Source organism: Anser cygnoides, chromosome 3 (assembly GCF_040182565.1).
Source record: "Anser cygnoides isolate HZ-2024a breed goose chromosome 3, Taihu_goose_T2T_genome, whole genome shotgun sequence".
Lineage (NCBI taxonomy): Eukaryota > Metazoa > Chordata > Aves > Anseriformes > Anatidae > Anser > Anser cygnoides.
Window position 1 is genome coordinate 67,393,921 of NC_089875.1, and position 18,214 is coordinate 67,412,134.

The following is an 18,214-nucleotide window of genomic DNA, read 5'->3' on the forward strand; positions in this document are numbered from 1 at the left end:
GAGCAGTAGCTCAGCATGAAGTACCTGCCTTCATACGTTACTAAGAAGGTAAACTTGTGAGCAGCATGAAAATATTCCTTATAAATCTTTTTTCTTAATCTGTAAGATGAAGCCATGTATTGTCTACTCCTTACGAGATGAACTGTCATACTGAGAAGTACTTTATTTTAAAATTAATTATTTATCCTTGTTACTTATTAAATAACAGCTTTTCAATATTAAAACACATTGGACAAATGAGGTGGTCATGTTTTGGCAGGCGAAAAAATATCTTTAATATTGCCTAATTATTAAAATGTACATTTTCTATTCCTTGAACATCCATTATTGTATAAACCGCTTTTGGTTTGGGACTGTGAAGTTCTTACTAGTACTTATGAAATCGAGAAACACGGTCACTAATGAGCTTTGGTACGATTTTGTATGTCCTGTGGGGACACGAGCAGCGGTCACCAGTGGCTTAGGCCAGTCGCACACGCACACGGACAGCAATCCCGCACAGAGGTCTGATGCCGTGCAGAATCCTAAGCCCTGAGCGTGAGTTAGGCGCAGGGTCAGGCTGCCAGCCTGGGTCCCCAAGCACCGGCTCCCTGTGGCGGCTGCCATCACCCCCCGGCACCGGCAGCGGGGGGGTAAGGAGCCGCCATAGGGAACCTCCCCTCGCCCCGCCCCCTGCCGCACGAGCCCCCCCCCTGCCTCACCGCCCCGCCCCCGGACGTGACGCCGCCGCCGCCATCCCAGGAGCCGGAAGCGCCGCGCGAGCCGTAAACAGCCCCCGCCGGAGCCCGCGGCGGTGCCGCGTCCATCTTGTGCAGCCCCGCCCGGCGCGGACCATGGGCAGCGTGCTGGGGCTCTGCTCCGTCGCCAGCTGGGTAAGGCCGCTCACGGGCTCTCCCCTCCCGGTGTCCCGCACGGCGTCGCCCCGCCGGGCGCTTCCGAAGCCGCGTTACCGAGCGGGTGGCGTCCAAGCTCCCCCGTCCCTAACTCGCCTTAAAAGCCTAACTCGGTGTTCGTGAAGTTCGGTTTGGGGAAACGGCGCTCCTGTGACGCCCCGCTGCCGGCCGTTGTGTTCAGGGCTTCTTCCTTGCGGCTTTGTCTGGGGCAGCTCCGCCCCTCTGTGACAGCTTTGTCTTGTCGGGGCGGCTCTGCGCCGTGCTCCCGTGGTGTCATCCGCCTCTGAGCGCTTGGAAACGGTGCTCCAAGGGGGGTTTAAATCTGTTAGCACCGCGCAGAGGATCGTAGAGATCGGTGAAGGTCCTTCCCGGCGGGCATCTTCCCCGTCGAGGCGTTGCTGACTTATCTCTAAGGGATGATGTCTTTCTAAATCTAGGCCTTGTGTGAATAACTCACGGTCACGTGGGTGGTGAATCTTCAGACGTTTGGGATAAAAATCTCAGTGGGATTGTGGAAACCTAGATTTCCGTACCAAAAATATTGCATTTATTGTGCTTAGATAAAATGAAGTTGTATCTATTTAAATAGGAGCTCATATAGCCCACAGTCTACTAAAGCTTCATATAGATTCAAGCTCCTATCTCAATACTATAATACACCAATTGATATAACTTTATTTTTTCCTAGTAGAGAGTAGTGATATTGAGAGTGGTGATAACGTAACTCCTTAATCTGCTGTGCAAAATTAATAGAAGGACCATAGAGATGGTAAATTACTGAGTATGAAGTAAGCTTCCAGGCTGAGAGGCATGTAAATAAGCTACCAGAGTGCTGATAATATCCTGCTAAAGAGATACTGTCAGTGTTCGTTTTGCTTTAATCAACATTCTAAACACCACTTAATGGATTAAGCTAGTTAGGGTTTAATTGCTAGCTGAATAGAGATAACTTAACATTTTTAATTGTTGCCAAATACCGGGTGACAGTATAGCTAGTTGTAATGAAAATAATCAAGTTAAAATATGTTGTGTTTCAAGTGCATGAACAACCTTTCTGGTGACTGACTGGTGTTTGCAGTGCATGAAGAATCCTTGTATGGTTGCTCTTGCTTTTGAGTGTTGTTTTCTCTAGAGAGAAATGCTTTCAAGTTCCGCTAATGGTCTTTTAAATAAAATGACTTAGGTAATCAGGTAATCTTGGTTAAATCACATTTACAGTGGGTGACTCTCATCCCTTCCTTTAAAGTGCCTAGACAAACAGTTGTTTTTTTTTTTTTTTTCCCGATGGCTTTAAAGTGTTGACTTTCTTTCCACGGTTAAAACCACAGCTAATCGGCACTTACAGCCTATGCAGCATAGGAATCGAAAGTGGCTGTGGTCCCTAAGGATGTGTCTGTGTAAACAACTCATGGCTCTGAAAGAGGAACCAGCTGTGAGGGGGGTGTGTGGGGGGAACCAGATGGGGGGTGTGTGCTCGGGCAGGCTGTGCCACGGCCGGGATTACTGCTCCATGTCTCTCTAGGAAGACGCTGCTGCTGGCATTGCTTTGTGGGGCCGTGCATTGTGCCACGCAGAGCTGTGCTGAGTAACTGACCTCGGCATCCAACCTCATGCCTTTATTTCTTCTTGATATTTTTTTTTTTGTGTGGCGGTACTTCTGGTTATGACTGCACTCTGCAGGACTGTGCTGATCTGGCAGTCTGTAAGAGCAAAGAAGAGCCTGTGAGAGACAGGGGGTGGGGAGAAGCCTTAAAGAGCATTGTCATCTCACCGAAAGGTTTCTGATCCTGGTGGCCTGGATCAGTCAGTCCTGATGGTTTTACTGGGGCTTGCTTGTATTGCAGTGCCCTCTGAAACAGCTTGTCTGCTGCTTCCTGCGCTTTAATACTCTCTGTCAAGGCAAACATCTTGATTGAATTGGTTGCTTTAAGCATATGGGTAGGGATGATGTAGCTAAAACCTAACTAGGCCCAGTGGGGGCTTAGTGTTTGTGCAGACACTGAATTCAGTGCATAATCATTTAGACTATATCCCAGTGAGAAGATTACATTTGATATCAAAAGCTTATTCAGTGCACATCAGTGGTAGTAATGCTTGACTTGCAGTAGACTTATGGGGTTTTCTTTCTCCTGTGTCCTGCAACGTTCATCTTGTGCGATCCTCCTGTAATTTCCACTGTCCTAGAGAATGAAGTGATGAGTTTGGCAAGCGTGAGTTAGCTGCCTGTCCGACTGGTTGCTCCTGGAATAGGTGTGTTCTTATTGTGCATCCATGAACACCACTGAGCTGCTTTTTTTCTAAAAAATGTGCAGGAATGTGTGTTGGTCGGTAGGTTCAACAGTTACTGGATGGCACAAGATTTTTGTTGTCATGATTTGCCCATTATTGTCCTAGCTTCCTTATGAAAATGAGTTAAAAACTAATTGCAGAGTAGCTCTTTGTCTGCATCTGTGACTAAGCTGAATTTCACCTGAGGAGTTAATTTTAAGCTTTGATGTGTGTAATGGTAGCTTGCTCTTTGCACTGTGGTGTTGTCTGTAGGCCCAGAGCTCTGAATTTGGGAGGACAGAAATTGACAGAGACTGTCCTTATCTCTTATAAACTGCATTCCATGGGCAGATTCCTTTTTGTTCCCTCTTCTATTTGAAGGCTACTACTCATTAGCAATGGTTTTGATGATAGTATAATAATATTATTTTATGAGAGTGGTGTATATTTATGTACCTTTCTGGAAGAAAGAGGGACTGTAACGTGGCTTCCCGTAGGAGCCAGCTTATATGAATAGTATTGGTAAGTGTCTCTTGCTCAGAGATGTGCATAGTCACAGCTTGTAAGAATGAGCTGTCTGGGGCCACGTGTTTTAAAAGCTGATGTTGCTCAGACATGAAAATCAAGTGAGGCATGTTGCCTCAGTTAGGGCACATGTTTCCCGCTGAGGTGGACACAGTGATCTTTCTTTCAGCTCCTGTGAGCCTCTAGAAATATCCAAGTTAGGTGCAGTCCGGTGTGTTCCTTTTGATACACTCAGAAGGAAGCTGCCTCGATTACTTAGGCATTTAACAAGCTGTTTAACACTGGGATAACCCAGAGGAGTTATTTTTATGCCCAGCAGTCCTTGCACCAACTTGTCTGCAGCAGATGAACCTAGTCTCGTATACTGCTCTGCTGAATTCAACCTTTTTTCAGCAATATCTTTGAAAATATGAATACAGACAGAATTAGTTCAATAAATTAATGTTTTGAGCAGAAAATAGGAATATCCTTCAGTAGAGAGGTTATTTATTTGGGGGGAGGAAATACCATAAATACATAAGCACTCTAAAAAGTCCTGATGCATCCGAAGCCAATATTTGCCATACATTTCCTGCTTACTAAGCACAAACACCCCTAATGTATTGCTGGTAATCAACATCTTCCTATGCTTTGTGTTGCAGTGTTACCAAATACAGAAGGAGGAGGAGGTCAAAAAGAGCACACTGGAATAGTTACAGTGAAAATCTACTTAATTTCACTTTTTTTTTTTTGTGGCAAAGCAATTTTAATTGTGATGTTTGTTAATTTAAAAATGATTGTGTAGCATAGCAGAGGGAAAACTCCTGGCTCTTGTGTCCTTAAGAAAGAGCATGGAGAGGAATATAAGGCAATCATTTAAAAGCCCCGGGTTGTGGGTCCAGCGTGTGGCTCTGGTTGAACCCGTCAGAGGAGGAGATGTGTCCGTTTTCCCCAGGGCTCTCAGGAGCCTGCCGGCAGCATCCTGGCAGCCTTCCTGCTGGCCCTGGGGCCTTGCCAGTGGTGCCAGGCTGCTGGTGTCCTGTTTGCCGAGTGACTCAACTGGTAGGAACTCTCCGGCACATGCCCACACCCTGGATGGTTGACGTGCCCTCGTCATGTGGCCCTGTTGCTATTCCCGTTCTCCCGTGTTTGAGTGTCTTTCCGGTGGTGACTGACACCGGTGATGGCTTTTATTGCCAGACAGAGGTGTACCTGAGCTCGTGCCGGGGGAGCAGCGAGGTTTGCAGCAGTGTGGGGGCTGCGTGGGTTGCAGGTTATCTTGTAGCTTACATGGAACAGTACTTGCTTAACAAACCTGGTGGCAACTGTAGCAGGGGATGCATTTGATTCTCACATTGGTAGACTTTACTGAAACTGAATAATTTGTGGCCTCCGAAACCTTAACTATTAACCACTCACTGGAATTTCCCATCTTTTTTTTTTTTTACATAAAATAATTTATTAGTGAACAAGGAAAAAAAAAGCAATTTTGATTGAATCTTCCCTCTTCTGGCTTACGTTTAGTTGTGGGCACTTGCCTTTCTTTTGCTCCCTGAATGGTCATGCAGCAAGTGACAAAGAATTGGTGAGGGGTGAGGTACAGGTGTTTTCAGTGAATCTGCTCCCTTCTTCCCCCAGCTTTCTGATTAAGAAAAGATTTCACCCAATGCAAGTAATTTTTTGTCCTCAATTGACCCCCATAGCATCTACAACTATAGAGCATTCCTATCCAACTCTTGCTGTTGATATTTGGTAGAGCTGATAATGCATGCTTTGCTTTATTTGTGTGCTTTCTGACTGCGTGTTGCCAGCTAACAGAGAATTATGTGATACCTAAATGTGAATAGCTGTTAAAAATGCAATAAATTGCAGCCCCAGCTTTAGGCTGTTTTACCCGTTGTCTGTGCTGCATGACTCTGCCCCAGTAAGGACTGCAGCCCAGCTCTGGTAGGTGCTGAAGACATACCTAGATGGTGCTTGGACTCGGACTTTTTTCTGTGGGGTGTGTTTCATCTCTGCAGCTGTGGATGGGAGGATGTAGTTGGTAAGCAGAAGTAATCCTTGAATCTTAATTAGATGAAATAAAATATAAAAACGAGAACAAGTAAGCCAGAATCCAGTCTTCCATTCCTTTGAATGGATAAATGATTACTTTTGATGTGGCAGTAATTGTACTGTACAGTGGTACACTAGGAACTGCTGCCACGGTTGTTAGGAGGCTCTGTAACACGTTGCAGCCACTCCATCTACGCTGGAGATGAGATGCATGGCATGAGTCATTTTCCATCTAACTTCTGGGGATCCGTACAGCCTGATTGTGACCAAGGAATGCAAAGCTTTCTAAAGAAATTGTTTTTACCTTCTGTGTCCCTGTCAGATACCATGTTTGTGTGGAAGTGCCCCGTGTCTGCTGTGCCGATGCTGCCCCAGTGGAAACAACTCCACCATCACAAGGCTGATTTATGCGTTCTTCTTACTCCTCGGTGTGAGCGTTGCCTGTGTGATGTTAATACCAGGAATGGAAGAGCAGCTGAAGAAGGTCGGGTTACTTCTTTGTTAACATGTTTGGTAGAACAAATGTTGCAGATAATAGTAAATGATATCCCGAAAGCACGGGTTTTATTTAAGTACAACATTTTGCTGCAACCTGTGCTTCACAATCACTATTACTTTGACTGTAGATCAAGTAAATGATGAACTCTTGGGAGCATCACTGCATAGATGAAAAGCACTATTTAGAAATAAAATTGTATCTCTTCTTTAATCGCTTGAATAAGAAAGATAAGTCTTTCCTCAAACAGGAAACTGTAATTAATATTTGTAGAGGTTTAAATTGTTTATTATTGAGGTGCTTGTGTTTGTGGCACTTAATTGATTTTGTTTGATGTTAATAAGAGTATAAAAGAGTAAAAGAACCACAGTCTAACATTATTTTCTAGTTTTCATTGTTCTCTAATAGTTAAAATTTTAAGTCTGCATATATATAGCAAAAACATTTTTTACTAAGGACAGTAGTATTTTTTTCACCCAGGGAAGTGGGAAGTGCTTAGATAATTTTTACAGTTTTAGTTATATAAAGTTATATCTACTTTTGGTAGATAGTACGTTCTGTTAGGCAAGCTTTTGTTCTTCCACTTAATTCAATACATTTAATAAAATTCATTTAATATTTGGCTTAAACTTTAACTATACAGCTCTGCAGTATCACTTTCTGCAAAGTTTGTAGTTGCATAAAGTTACAATATTAATGAATTGTATATTAACAAAATGCTAATATGTATTTACTCACTTTATTGAGCTGTAAAAGGCATCCTGTATCTTGTGCTTATCACAGATTCCTGGATTTTGTGACGGAGGGATTGGAACAGCCATTCCCGGTGTGCATGGCCATGTGAATTGCGATGTATTAGTTGGTTACAAAGCAGTGTACCGTGTGTGCTTTGGTATGGCCATGTTCTTTCTTCTCTTCTCCTTACTGATGATCAAAGTGAAGAGCAGCAATGACCCAAGAGCAGCTGTGCACAATGGGTAAGATGCAGAAATGAGAAGTGAGGCGGGCGGTTGTGTGTGTGATGCAGCTACTGTGAAAATTAAGCCTGCAGTTAAGCGTGCTGCTCAAGTGTACTGTTCCACAAACAAAGAATTTTGAAAAGTGAGAGGAGTGTTGTTGCAGTAGAAGGCATTCAAAGTTAGAGTTCTTAGAGCAGATTAATTTTTGTAAAAGAAAAAGATACACATGGCGTTAGTTTTCAGAGCCTTAACTATGACAGTGGGTAATCTGTCCAGATGTTTCCCAAAATTAGTTTCTGCTTTTGTCCAAAGAAAACAAAATTTAAAAATAAAAAATGGTACCAGGTTTCATTCTACTGAGATTTTTTTTCATAAGTAGAAAGTTTAAAAAGCCTCACTTGTCCTCTAGGAGTTGCATTCCGTCTAACTTTGATGTTTATTGAGATTCTCTGTATATGTAGATATGTAACATCTCTTATCTCCTTGCTATCTTTTCTTCAGTCTTCTTCTGTAAATAAGGAAAAATAAGTTGTGTAGTTTGAGTGTCCCAATATTTTTTCGGTTTCATTACAGTTACTTTTATGAGACTGAAGATATTAGTGGAATTTCAGCTTGCAGGTTGACTCAAGTGATACTTTTCTTCCAAGGTCAACCTACATGTAATGTAACTTCTTAAATCTGTAGGGGGGAAGAAAATCAGGACTGAACAGAATATTGCTTTAGTTCTTTTCTTTGTTTAGGTCTAAAGAAAAAAATCTGGATATGGTATTGTTAAGATGCATTAGCAGTAGGAACTCAGTTCAGCTTTTTTTTTTCTCCCCTTACTTTGTTCATGAGAGTATCCCCTAAATCTTTCCAGTACTACCACAGGTAACTGAAAACATATTTGTTAAAAGCAAAAAGGAAATGGATCAAGTATGTTCTGTTACAAACACTTTGAGGAGTGGGTGTGTGAGGTTTTTTAACAATAAAAACATTTTACATGGTATGAAATCTTCTTACCGAAGACCACTTCTCTGTTTGGGATCTCTTGTTACACTTATCTGAAGCCTCAGTGCAAATTTAAGTACTTTTTATACAATCTACAGCAGTTTACTCTTAGCCAATCTAGTATCAACAGTAGGATAAAAGGAAAAATGATATTCTGTGACAGTTACCAGTAAAATATTTAATGATGATAACTTCCAACACCTCTGTAGCAGGTAGTTGCTTCAATAATATGCTTTACAGGTAGCTTTGTGAAACCGTGGGTTTTGATTTTGAAATTGTGTGTATCCTCACTAATAGTTTGCAATGTAATCTTTGTCAGTCATTTGAAATATTCAGAATATTAAGGTTTCCCATGCATATGCACTTCTTCACACTTGTACGTCAAACGCAGTTGATTTGATCCAGTGCCAGTGTTCACTTTCTTTGCTTTTGTAACAGCAGTCAGGATGGCTTCTTGCCTCAGGGTAATAAAAATAATAGGGGGAAAAAAACAGTTATAATAGTTGCAATGTATTCAGGGGATTGTTGCTGGCTTGCACAGAGCGCATGGCAGCTGTAGGTGTTACTTCAGAGAAGTCTTTTCAGCTATCATGCAAGCTGTATGTGGATAAAGCATTAAAATCCTTTTAAATATCTGGAATTAAGGAATAATTACACAAAATTGAAACCGTTCTTATTTCTATATCTGATAATGACATTTGCTTAAAAAAAAAAACACATGTGGTTTCAATAACTAGTTTTTGTGGGTAGTGGTTAGGGGTTAGGGTTTTGGTGGTGGTTTTTTGGTGGGTTTTGGTGGTAATTTTTTTAATGTATTATACAATATTTTTCCAAAGTGAATTCAGCTTTAATATTAGGTTTGGTCACTATATCACAGTGAATTCAGTTTTCCCATATTCTGCACTTCTTTCATCTTACATAGTTCTTTTCTATGCAATTGAAGTTCTCTCAAGAGTTCTTATCTGAAGACGTTTAATCTCATTTTTGGGCTGTTATGATCAGGTGGTGGTGACTGAAGTACGGAAAAAGATGGGAAGGGTTAGAAAACTTGAACACCATGCAGCTGTTTGACATTGTGAGGGTGTGGTACGTGTCTTTGTGCTATCTTGAGTTTTGAAGTACATGTAGTTGGTATTGTGCCTATATTTGGAGCTGTGTCATTCTGATCAGGAAGTCTTTACCATCTTATAGTTATGTTGAGGGTAATTTTTCAATTTGAAGTTCCCGATGCAGGATATTTGAACAGTCTGCATTTGGTGTGTGCGTGGTGAATCTTTGGATAACACTAAAAGACTTCCCTGTCTTCTATGTAAGAGACATCTGACCTGTTGTTTGTCCAGGAGCACATATGTTTTATTGGAAAAAGTGCAATGCTGCTGGTTTCAAACAAGGGCTTTGAATTCAGTTGTTTGCTTTCTGTCGAGGATAAATCCATTGTTTTTGTTGCTGTGATAAATCTTCATCAGGTGTCAGCGTAAAGTCTGAAGTTATATGGGAAGAGTCTAGGCTTTTATACATCTCTGTGTAAGAAATGATTTGAGACTGGTAGGGAATTCCAGCATAAAATTTTTCTCATTGTAGGCACCAACCAAATCCTCTACTTTTTTAGTTTTAATATTAAAAACAGGTAAAGGCTTTTTTATTTTTTGTGCCCATGACTTAAGTATACATGGAGTTCAATAACCTCATTTCTCTAGGTAAAAACCTTTGGGGTAAAAACTCACAACTTTGTACCATCCTGGCTTTGTACATCAGGGAGATAATTATGGGAAATAAGTACTGAAACCATGCTGTGAGTCTAGCATGGTTTAAGCATCATTTTCTGGAAGGGGAAAAAAGCCTTGGGTAGATAGAATAAGATTTTTATCTTGAAAAAGCTGAGTTAAGAATGAATGAATTAAAAAACAAGCCTTCTAAGAATGTGCATTTTGTGTTGGCTGAGTCTCTGTGAAGCGGATCATGTTTCAGTAGATGCCTGACTTCTTTTTTCCTTTTTTTTCCTTTTAGATTCTGGTTCTTTAAATTCGCAACAGCACTTGCAATTAGTGTTGGAGCCTTCTTCATCCCAGAGGGACCTTTTACTACTGGTAAGAGAATATTGGCCTTCTACTGGATCACGGTGGATCATACTGGTTTTAAAACTAAAGTGTGTGCTGATAGCTTTTTTTTTTTCTGTATCTGCATAACTATAGACCTTTTCTGTGTTTGAGACAGAGCAGTATATTATAAATGGCTCTAAACTGGTTTTATTTCTCTTTATAGTATGGTTTTATGTAGGTATGGCTGGAGCATTCTGCTTTATTCTTATTCAGCTGGTCTTGCTTATTGACTTCGCCCACTCCTGGAATGAATCTTGGGTTGAAAAAATGGAGGAAGGAAACTCAAGATGCTGGTATGCAGGTATTGTATTACAACTGAAAAATAAATAAATTTCATTGTGTTGAATACATCATTCACCAAAATAGTGTATTTTACAAGAGTGCAGAAGATCTACTTTGAGCACAAATATCATTTTTTCAGATGGTATAGTTTAGCTCAGTTGTCAAGCTGTCCTTTTGGTACCAAGTTAAAAATGGAGATAGAGGGTGGAGGGTGGGAGAAGAGCAGCTCCCGCTGACTAGTAAGATCTAATCTCTAGGCATGTGGTATCAATTTATGAGAGCAGAGAAGTGGCTATTATAGTGTGTGTGTTTCTTCTACCCAGTCATAGGCTTTGTTACACCTTAACACCGATTAAAAATAAACTAGCCTACTACTGTTCATATTAGGCATAAGCTCAATATGTTTGCCTGTCATTCTTCTAAGATATTGTGGTTGTTTCACCCTCATGGGCAGCTAAACTCCACCAAAACCACTCTTTCATTCCCTCTCCTCAAAGGAACAGGGGGAGATCACTTGCCAGTTACTTTCGTGGACCAAACAGACTCAGCATAGGGAGATGAATAGAATTTATTTCCTATAACTAACAGACTAGAGCAGTGAGAACTCAAAGCACCTTTGTCCAAACCACCCTCTTCTGTGTCTTCCCCCCTGAGCAGCACAGTGGAATGGGCGCTGTGGTCATTCCTTAAGGCTTCATCTCCGCTGCTCCCTCACAGTCACTCCCTGCCCCTGCTCCCCGTGGGGTCCCTCCCACGGGATGCCGTCCTTCCCGAACTGAGCCTGCGGGGGCTGCCCACAGGCAGCAGCTCTTCAAGCACTGCTCCCACACGGCTCCGTACCACGGGGTCCATCCCCCAGGAGCAAACTGCTCCAGCACGGGTCCCCCACGGGTGGGCGGCAGCTCCCCCCAGACCCCCTGCTCCTGCGTGGGCTCCTCTCCACGGGCTGCAGCTCCGGCCCGGGGCCTGCTCCTGCGGGGGCTCTCCATGGGCCGCAGCCTCCTCCAGGCCACATCCACCTGCTCCACCGGGGGCTCCTCCATGGGCTGCAGGGGAACTGCTGCTCTGTGCCTGGAGCACCTCCTGCACTGACCTGGGGGTCTGCAGGGCTGGTTCTCATTCCTCTCTCCCAGCTGCAGTTGCACAGCAGTTTTTTTTCCACCCATTCTTCAATCTGCTCTCCCAGGGGCCCAACCAGCATTGTTCCCTGGCTCTGCTCTGGCCAGCAGCAGGTCCCTTTTGGAGCCGGCTGGAGCTGGCTCTACTCTGACATGAGGCAGCTTCTGAACTCTGCTCACAGAAGCCACCCCTGCAGCCCCCTGATACCAAAATCTTATTATGTAAACCCACTGTGGGCATATACTGAGTGAACAGCTGAGATAGTGAAGGAAAGTACAAGTCATTTCACTGGAGAAATATGTTAATTTTAATAAAGCAATTTCAGATGTGATGATTTAGTCTTTTCAAAAGAAAGCTCAGCCTGTCTTTGTACAGTGGGTGCTTCAGTTTGTTCTTTAATATTCTTAATAAGATGAAATTGGGAAATAGGTTTTGTATTTCTTTCTGTTGGAGAAGTGGTTATTCAGTTTCTTTTTTTTTAAGCCTTTGTCCAAAGTGTTTGTAGTAGAACTATATTCCTTCATTCTTGGTGGTCTTGGTTGCTCTTAGAGCACTGGGAAATGAAATATGGCTTTGTGCTTCACATTTTTTTTAACATCTCAGGTTATTTATAGGAATCTATTTCATTTACATTTCAAAGCCCAGAGCTGCTCTCCAATTCTGTCTTTGTATAAAATATCCCAAACATGATCATCATCCAATATTATTTCAGTTTTACTAGTCTATTAATAATAAATTTTAACTCTGTTTTTGTTTCTCTTCACAGCTCTGCTGTCAGCCACAGCTGTCAATTATCTGCTGTCTCTAGTAGCTATTGTCTTGTTTTATGTTTATTACACTCATCCAGAAGGTTGTTCTGAAAACAAGACATTCATCAGTGTTAATATGTTGCTGTGCATCGGTGCTTCTGTAATGTCAATTCTGCCAAAGATTCAGGTATGGCTTTAATTCTGTTATCTTCTGGTTTTCTGTGTTGTTATTTCAGTGTTAGAAACCTGTTACGCAATCATGCCCGAGACCTTTTAATTGCTTAACTTTGCTTTTTCGTCACTACTTCATACAGGAATCTCAGCCAAGGTCTGGTTTGCTGCAGTCTTCTGTGATCACAATTTATACCATGTATTTGACTTGGTCAGCCATGACCAATGAACCAGGTAAGTGTAGCAATAGTATATGGCTTTTTGGGTGCCAGGTTAGCAGTAAACTGTATCTTCACCTATTTGTGAGGCAGTATTGGAATGAGGTGTTACAATGTATGCAAGTTAGAGGCAGGCATAGTTTGCGGTTTCTCCCACAGCCCCAAATTCCTGTAATAACACCGAAAAACAGTTCTTCCAAAGATCATGTTTTTTACTTGCTCTTATGTTTATTGTATAGAAGAATTTCTACATGTTGTTGGCGGGGTTGCAGTGGTCTAAAATGGTTACAAGTCTCATTTCCATACCAGGTTTCAAGCTTCTTGCCTGGTGACTGAGCTGCTGCTGCTTTGTGTTTTTCCTAATGGAAGATTTTTATCTTGTCTGAAAACAACTGAACGTCTATTTAAAAATAAAGAAATAAATAATTCCATTGATGGACATAAACCCCCAAATACTGATTTTGGGGGCTTTTAATTGCCTCTGGCATTGAAGTGGCCCTTTAATCTTAATCATGGACAATATTTTGTGCTTCTGTGTAACACCATTGATGTGAGTCAGCGTAACTATTGAGGTGTTACGGGAAAATACGTTTCTGATACTTTCTGTTCTTTCATTTGTGTTACCTGTGGATGCTGAGAGTTGTAGCATTCTTTTTTAACTTTGAAATGATTCCCAATCTATAGAGTATGTAGTTTTCAAACTTGGTTTCTAGCAGTAGAATTTCTTACATTTAATATGCAGAGCACCTTTATTTTGTTGAATCTAATTATGAGATGCAACAGTAAAGCACGTGATACATAGAGCAGATAGAGGATTTAAAACTTGTACAAGAGTTTTATGTAACATACAGCCATTTTTCTGCTTTAGAGATTCTATAGGCTACAATTAGATTTGGAGCTTTTATCATCCAAGATTTTGACGGTCACAAAGTTTCTTTGTATTACGCTGTGTTGTGCTTTAACTGGACCGGCAGGTAAACACCACACAGCTGTTTGCTCACCCTCCCCCTTCCCTCTCTGGGATAGGGGAGAGAAACAGGAAAGTGAAGCCTGTGAGCTGAGATAAAGACAGTTTATTAAGACAGGAAGATAATAATAACAATAATAATGATGATGATGATGATAATAGTATTACTAATAATAACGTGTACAAAACAAGTGATGCACAATGCAGTTGCTCACCACCCTCTGACCAATGCCCAGCCTATTCCTGAGCAGCCGGCCCCCCACCCCGGCTAGCCACCCCTATATATTGTTTAGCATGACGTGAGATGGTATGGAATACCCCTTTGGCCAGTTTGGGTCAGCTGTCCTGGGTCTGTCCCCTCCCAGCTCCTGCTGCACCCCCAGCCTGCTCGCTGGCAGGACAGAGCGAGAAGCCGAAAAGTCCTTGGCTTGGTGTAAGCACTGCTCTGCAACAATTAAAACATCAGCATGTTATCAGTGCTCTTCTCATCCTAATCCAAAACATAGCACCCTACCAGCTACTATGAGGAAAATTAACTCTGTCCTAATTGAAACCAGGACACTCTGCATTCACCGTAGAAATAAAACAAGAACAGAACAAATATTTAAACGTGTATGTAAGTTCTAACATAATTTCCTTCACAGATAGGCGCTGTAACCCGAGTTTGCTGAGCATCATTGGTTACAATACCACCACCATTCCAACCCAAGGTCAAGTGGTGCAGTGGTGGGATGCACAAGGAATTGTAGGACTGATTTTGTTTTTGCTGTGTGTCCTCTATTCAAGGTAAGATTGCTTTTAAAAAAAATCCTATTAGCTTGTATTACTTCCGTTTGTTAGATACGAAATTGTATTCATTTGGGTAACGGTACTGTGTCTTTTCCTGTCAAATACAGCATCCGAACATCCAATAACAGCCAAGTTAACAAGCTGATGCTGACCAGCGATGAATCAACACTGATCGAGGATGGAATGCCCAGGAACGATGGCTCCCTTGATGATGGAGATGATGTGCACCGAGCCATAGATAACGAAAGGGATGGAGTTACTTACAGTTACTCCTTCTTTCATTTCATGCTTTTCCTGGCATCACTGTATATCATGATGACACTTACCAACTGGTACAGGTATCTACATTTGATAATACAGAATGCTAATAATCTGCATACAAGAAGCTACATTTAGCTGGATTAAGTCTTATAACAACTAAAAATAACAAGGACGGACCAGGTGTTTACTGACAGAGCTAGAAAAAAGAGGTAGGACATGGTAAATGCCAGCGGGTCAAGGGAGGTGTTCCCTGAGTGCTGAGTAGGTGAAACAACTACTCAGCACTGGTGGAACCACAGTTGGAATGTTGGGTCCAGTTCTGGTAGTTCTGGTCTCCCCAGTATAAGAGAGACCTGGATGTAATGGATAGAATCCCACAAAGATGATGAAGGAACTGGAGCATCTCCTGAGGCTGAGAGAGTTGGGACTGTTCAACTTGGAGAAGACTCAGGTGGAACCTCATCTGTGTGTATAAATACCTCAAGGGAGGGTGCAAAGAGGGCAGTCAGGCTCTTCCAGTGGTGTCTAGTGACAGGACAAAAGGCAATGGACGCAAACGGTAACACAAGAGCTTGTCTGAACATCAGTAAACATTTTTTTTCACAGTGGGGGTTATCAAGGACACTAGCACAGATTGCCCAAGAAAGGTTATGAAGTCTTCCTCCTTGGAGATATCCAAAAGCTGCCTTGACATGGTACTGAGCAACCAGCTCTAGATGTCTCTGCTTGAGGAGGGAGGTTGGAGCAGATGACCTCCAGAGGTCCCTTCTAACCTCAGCTGTTCTATGTTGGGGTCTATAGTGGAAGCAAATTAAATCGCCTGCTTGCTGAAATGTCTTCCTAGATGTGAGTTCAGTGAGTTATTTGGGTAGTCTTTCCACCTATGTACATCTGATAATATACAAACAGATGTGTAACAGCTTGAGCAGATGTTATTCAGAATTCAAAACAAAAATTAAAGGTCTCTAATAATTTGTTAATGAACTCTTTGTACCAAAGTAACAGAACTAGAAAGATTTTCTTCTAGAGTAACTCTTAATAGATCTGTTCTGGATTTGATTTGTGGCCCTTCTTGGGTCAATATTACAAGAAGATTATTAAGTCTCAGGGGTTGTCTTTGCACTAGATAAATTGCATTACTAGTATGTATATAAATACTATCCAATTCCTCTTTCCACAGATTTGCATAGTAATTATTTCTGCTTCTTGACAAATTCTCTTATGATGTACATTCTGAGCTTCTGTTGCTTTCCAGTCTCCTGTGACAGCAACTTAGAAATGGCATTTTCATGCAGATTGGTGTGAACTGACTGGAAGAAGGGTAGAAGAGGTGTCCTTTGAAAATGTTGAAGAGTAGCTTACTATACTGCCATGTCATATTAAAACAGAAAAGCAAACTTATTTTCTTTCTTTCAGTCCGGATTCTTCTTATGAGACAATGACCAGCAAATGGCCGTCTGTCTGGGTGAAGATATCTTCCAGCTGGATCGGCATCGTGTTGTACGTGTGGACTCTGGTTGCTCCGCTGGTTCTCACAAACCGTGACTTTGACTAAGCAAGCATTGCATTAGCTTCATCATGTCTTTAAAACAAACAGTATTCCAGGTTATAGTGTAGCTGTAAATATGTGTGCACACGTGCTGTCCATGTAGTATACCCCGCTTTATTCTGCATGATCACCTCGAATCGTGTATTTTTGTCATTTCACCAAATGACTTTTTCTAACTGAGCTCAGTGACAATTGCTACGATGATGGTTTTCTTAGGATTACTCTAGATCTAGTGCGTTGGAAGCATTAGATAAATCAAAGCCTTGGGGAAGTAGGTCTTTCTCCCCACTCCTCAATTGCATTAAATAGTTTTAGGGAAAAAATGCGCAAGTGTTAACCAGAGTAACAAAACTGTATTAGATCAGGCTTTGCAAGAAAAGGGGGGGGCTGCCTTTGATAATCCACGTTGCCTTGAATCCAAAGTAAGTCTTGAGTAAGCATTGTTAGACTCAAAATTGCACGTTAGAGCTTATGGGACACGTTGCATCATGTTGGCAATAAAAGCCTGACCTTTTCTTGTAAAGGCAGCAATACCTTTAGCACAAATATTAATTGGGGAAACTTGCACCTGAGGTTGTGGAGAGGCTAACATCCTCCTGGGAATGACTGGATCCATTGCAGGCAGGAAGACAGACAGACTGGGGGAAAAAAAACATCCTGGTAGCAGATGCTCAGATGCATGTTTTTAAGGCACCTGTTTACAATATGCATCTACATATTTTTAAAAAGTAGTTTAAACTGAATAGCTGTGCTGTAATTTATTGCTGTTGTGTGTGCCATCTTCTTTCTTGGCTAAGTTACAATCAGAGGGTTTGCAGGGAGTCGAGTGATGAAAACCGTAGGCCCTTCAGAGGAATTTCTGTGGTATAGTGATTAAAATAGAAGCAGAGGAAAAGGAGCACTGAAATTGCAGTAACTAGCAGAGGCTTGCATTAAATGAGACTTCAACAGAAGTGTTTCTTAATACATTTGGGGCTCTAAATTTTGATCTCTTTTAATGTGTTTTGTTTTTTTTGCTGTCCATTGCTAGAGATGGACTTGAGCCTACAAAGTAGTTCTAGACGAAAGGTAAAACATTAGGTGTTTGATTAAAATACTGTATAGTATTGTGCAGTTATGAAATCTTAAATACCTGTGTGCTTGCTGCTTTGTAACTGAAGTACATAAGCTGCATTATTTATATATTTCTGTTACTTGCTACAAGCTGAAATTTGAGCAGTCTGATTGGGGGTTACCCTAAAGCCTTTAGCAGATGTCACAATTATCTGTTACTGTGGTGTTTATACCATTACTTCCTGTTGCTAATTCTTCTCTAAGCTTTTATTTTAAGTTTACTCCTAGACACTGACACTTATTGCAGAAATGACATGTCAGTCAAGCTTGAGATGGTAATGAAAGGATTAGTAAGGCTTGTAGTAATTTGGAATATGTGGTTACCTTATTAATAAATAAATTTGGATGAAACTGTGTAATGACTTTTCATGTCTCATACTACCGCTGAACATGGTGGATGGTGCCTGGTTTTGCATTGTATTCTAATCTTACCTTCCTGGCCCTTGAGATCTTGTGCAAGTCTGTGAAGTTTTCCATGTTGTCTCTGCCCTGTGTAGTCATCTCTCTCACATGTGTAAAACTTGTGTTTTAACTGCATGCCCCACTTCATCAGGAAACAATTTGGGCTGCATTATATTGCACTTCTTCTAAGCTTAGGTAAGACACTTGAATGCTGATGTTAATATGGTAGTTTCCCAGTCCTGTAACAAGTAACTGGTCCTTCCCTGAAAGAGGAAGGTGCGTAGTCAGAAGTCAGCTGCTTATGCAGTCAGCTACTTGTATAAGTGGCTA

The 18,214-nt window shown here is 41.6% G+C and overlaps 1 protein-coding gene across 1 annotated transcript; it reads left to right on the plus strand.

The window, feature by feature from the left end:
- The first annotated feature begins 722 nt into the window (after window positions 1–722).
- On the plus strand, window positions 723–17,833 carry SERINC1 (serine incorporator 1). Its single transcript, XM_048065502.2, has 10 exons — window positions 723–872; window positions 6,043–6,204; window positions 7,000–7,193; window positions 10,173–10,252; window positions 10,428–10,565; window positions 12,432–12,601; window positions 12,729–12,819; window positions 14,415–14,556; window positions 14,667–14,897; window positions 16,237–17,833. Exons 1-10 carry the CDS (start codon window positions 834–836, stop codon window positions 16,373–16,375), a joined length of 1,386 nt encoding a protein of 461 aa, XP_047921459.1. The 5' UTR covers window positions 723–833; the 3' UTR covers window positions 16,376–17,833.
- Window positions 17,834–18,214: the final 381 nt, after the last annotated feature.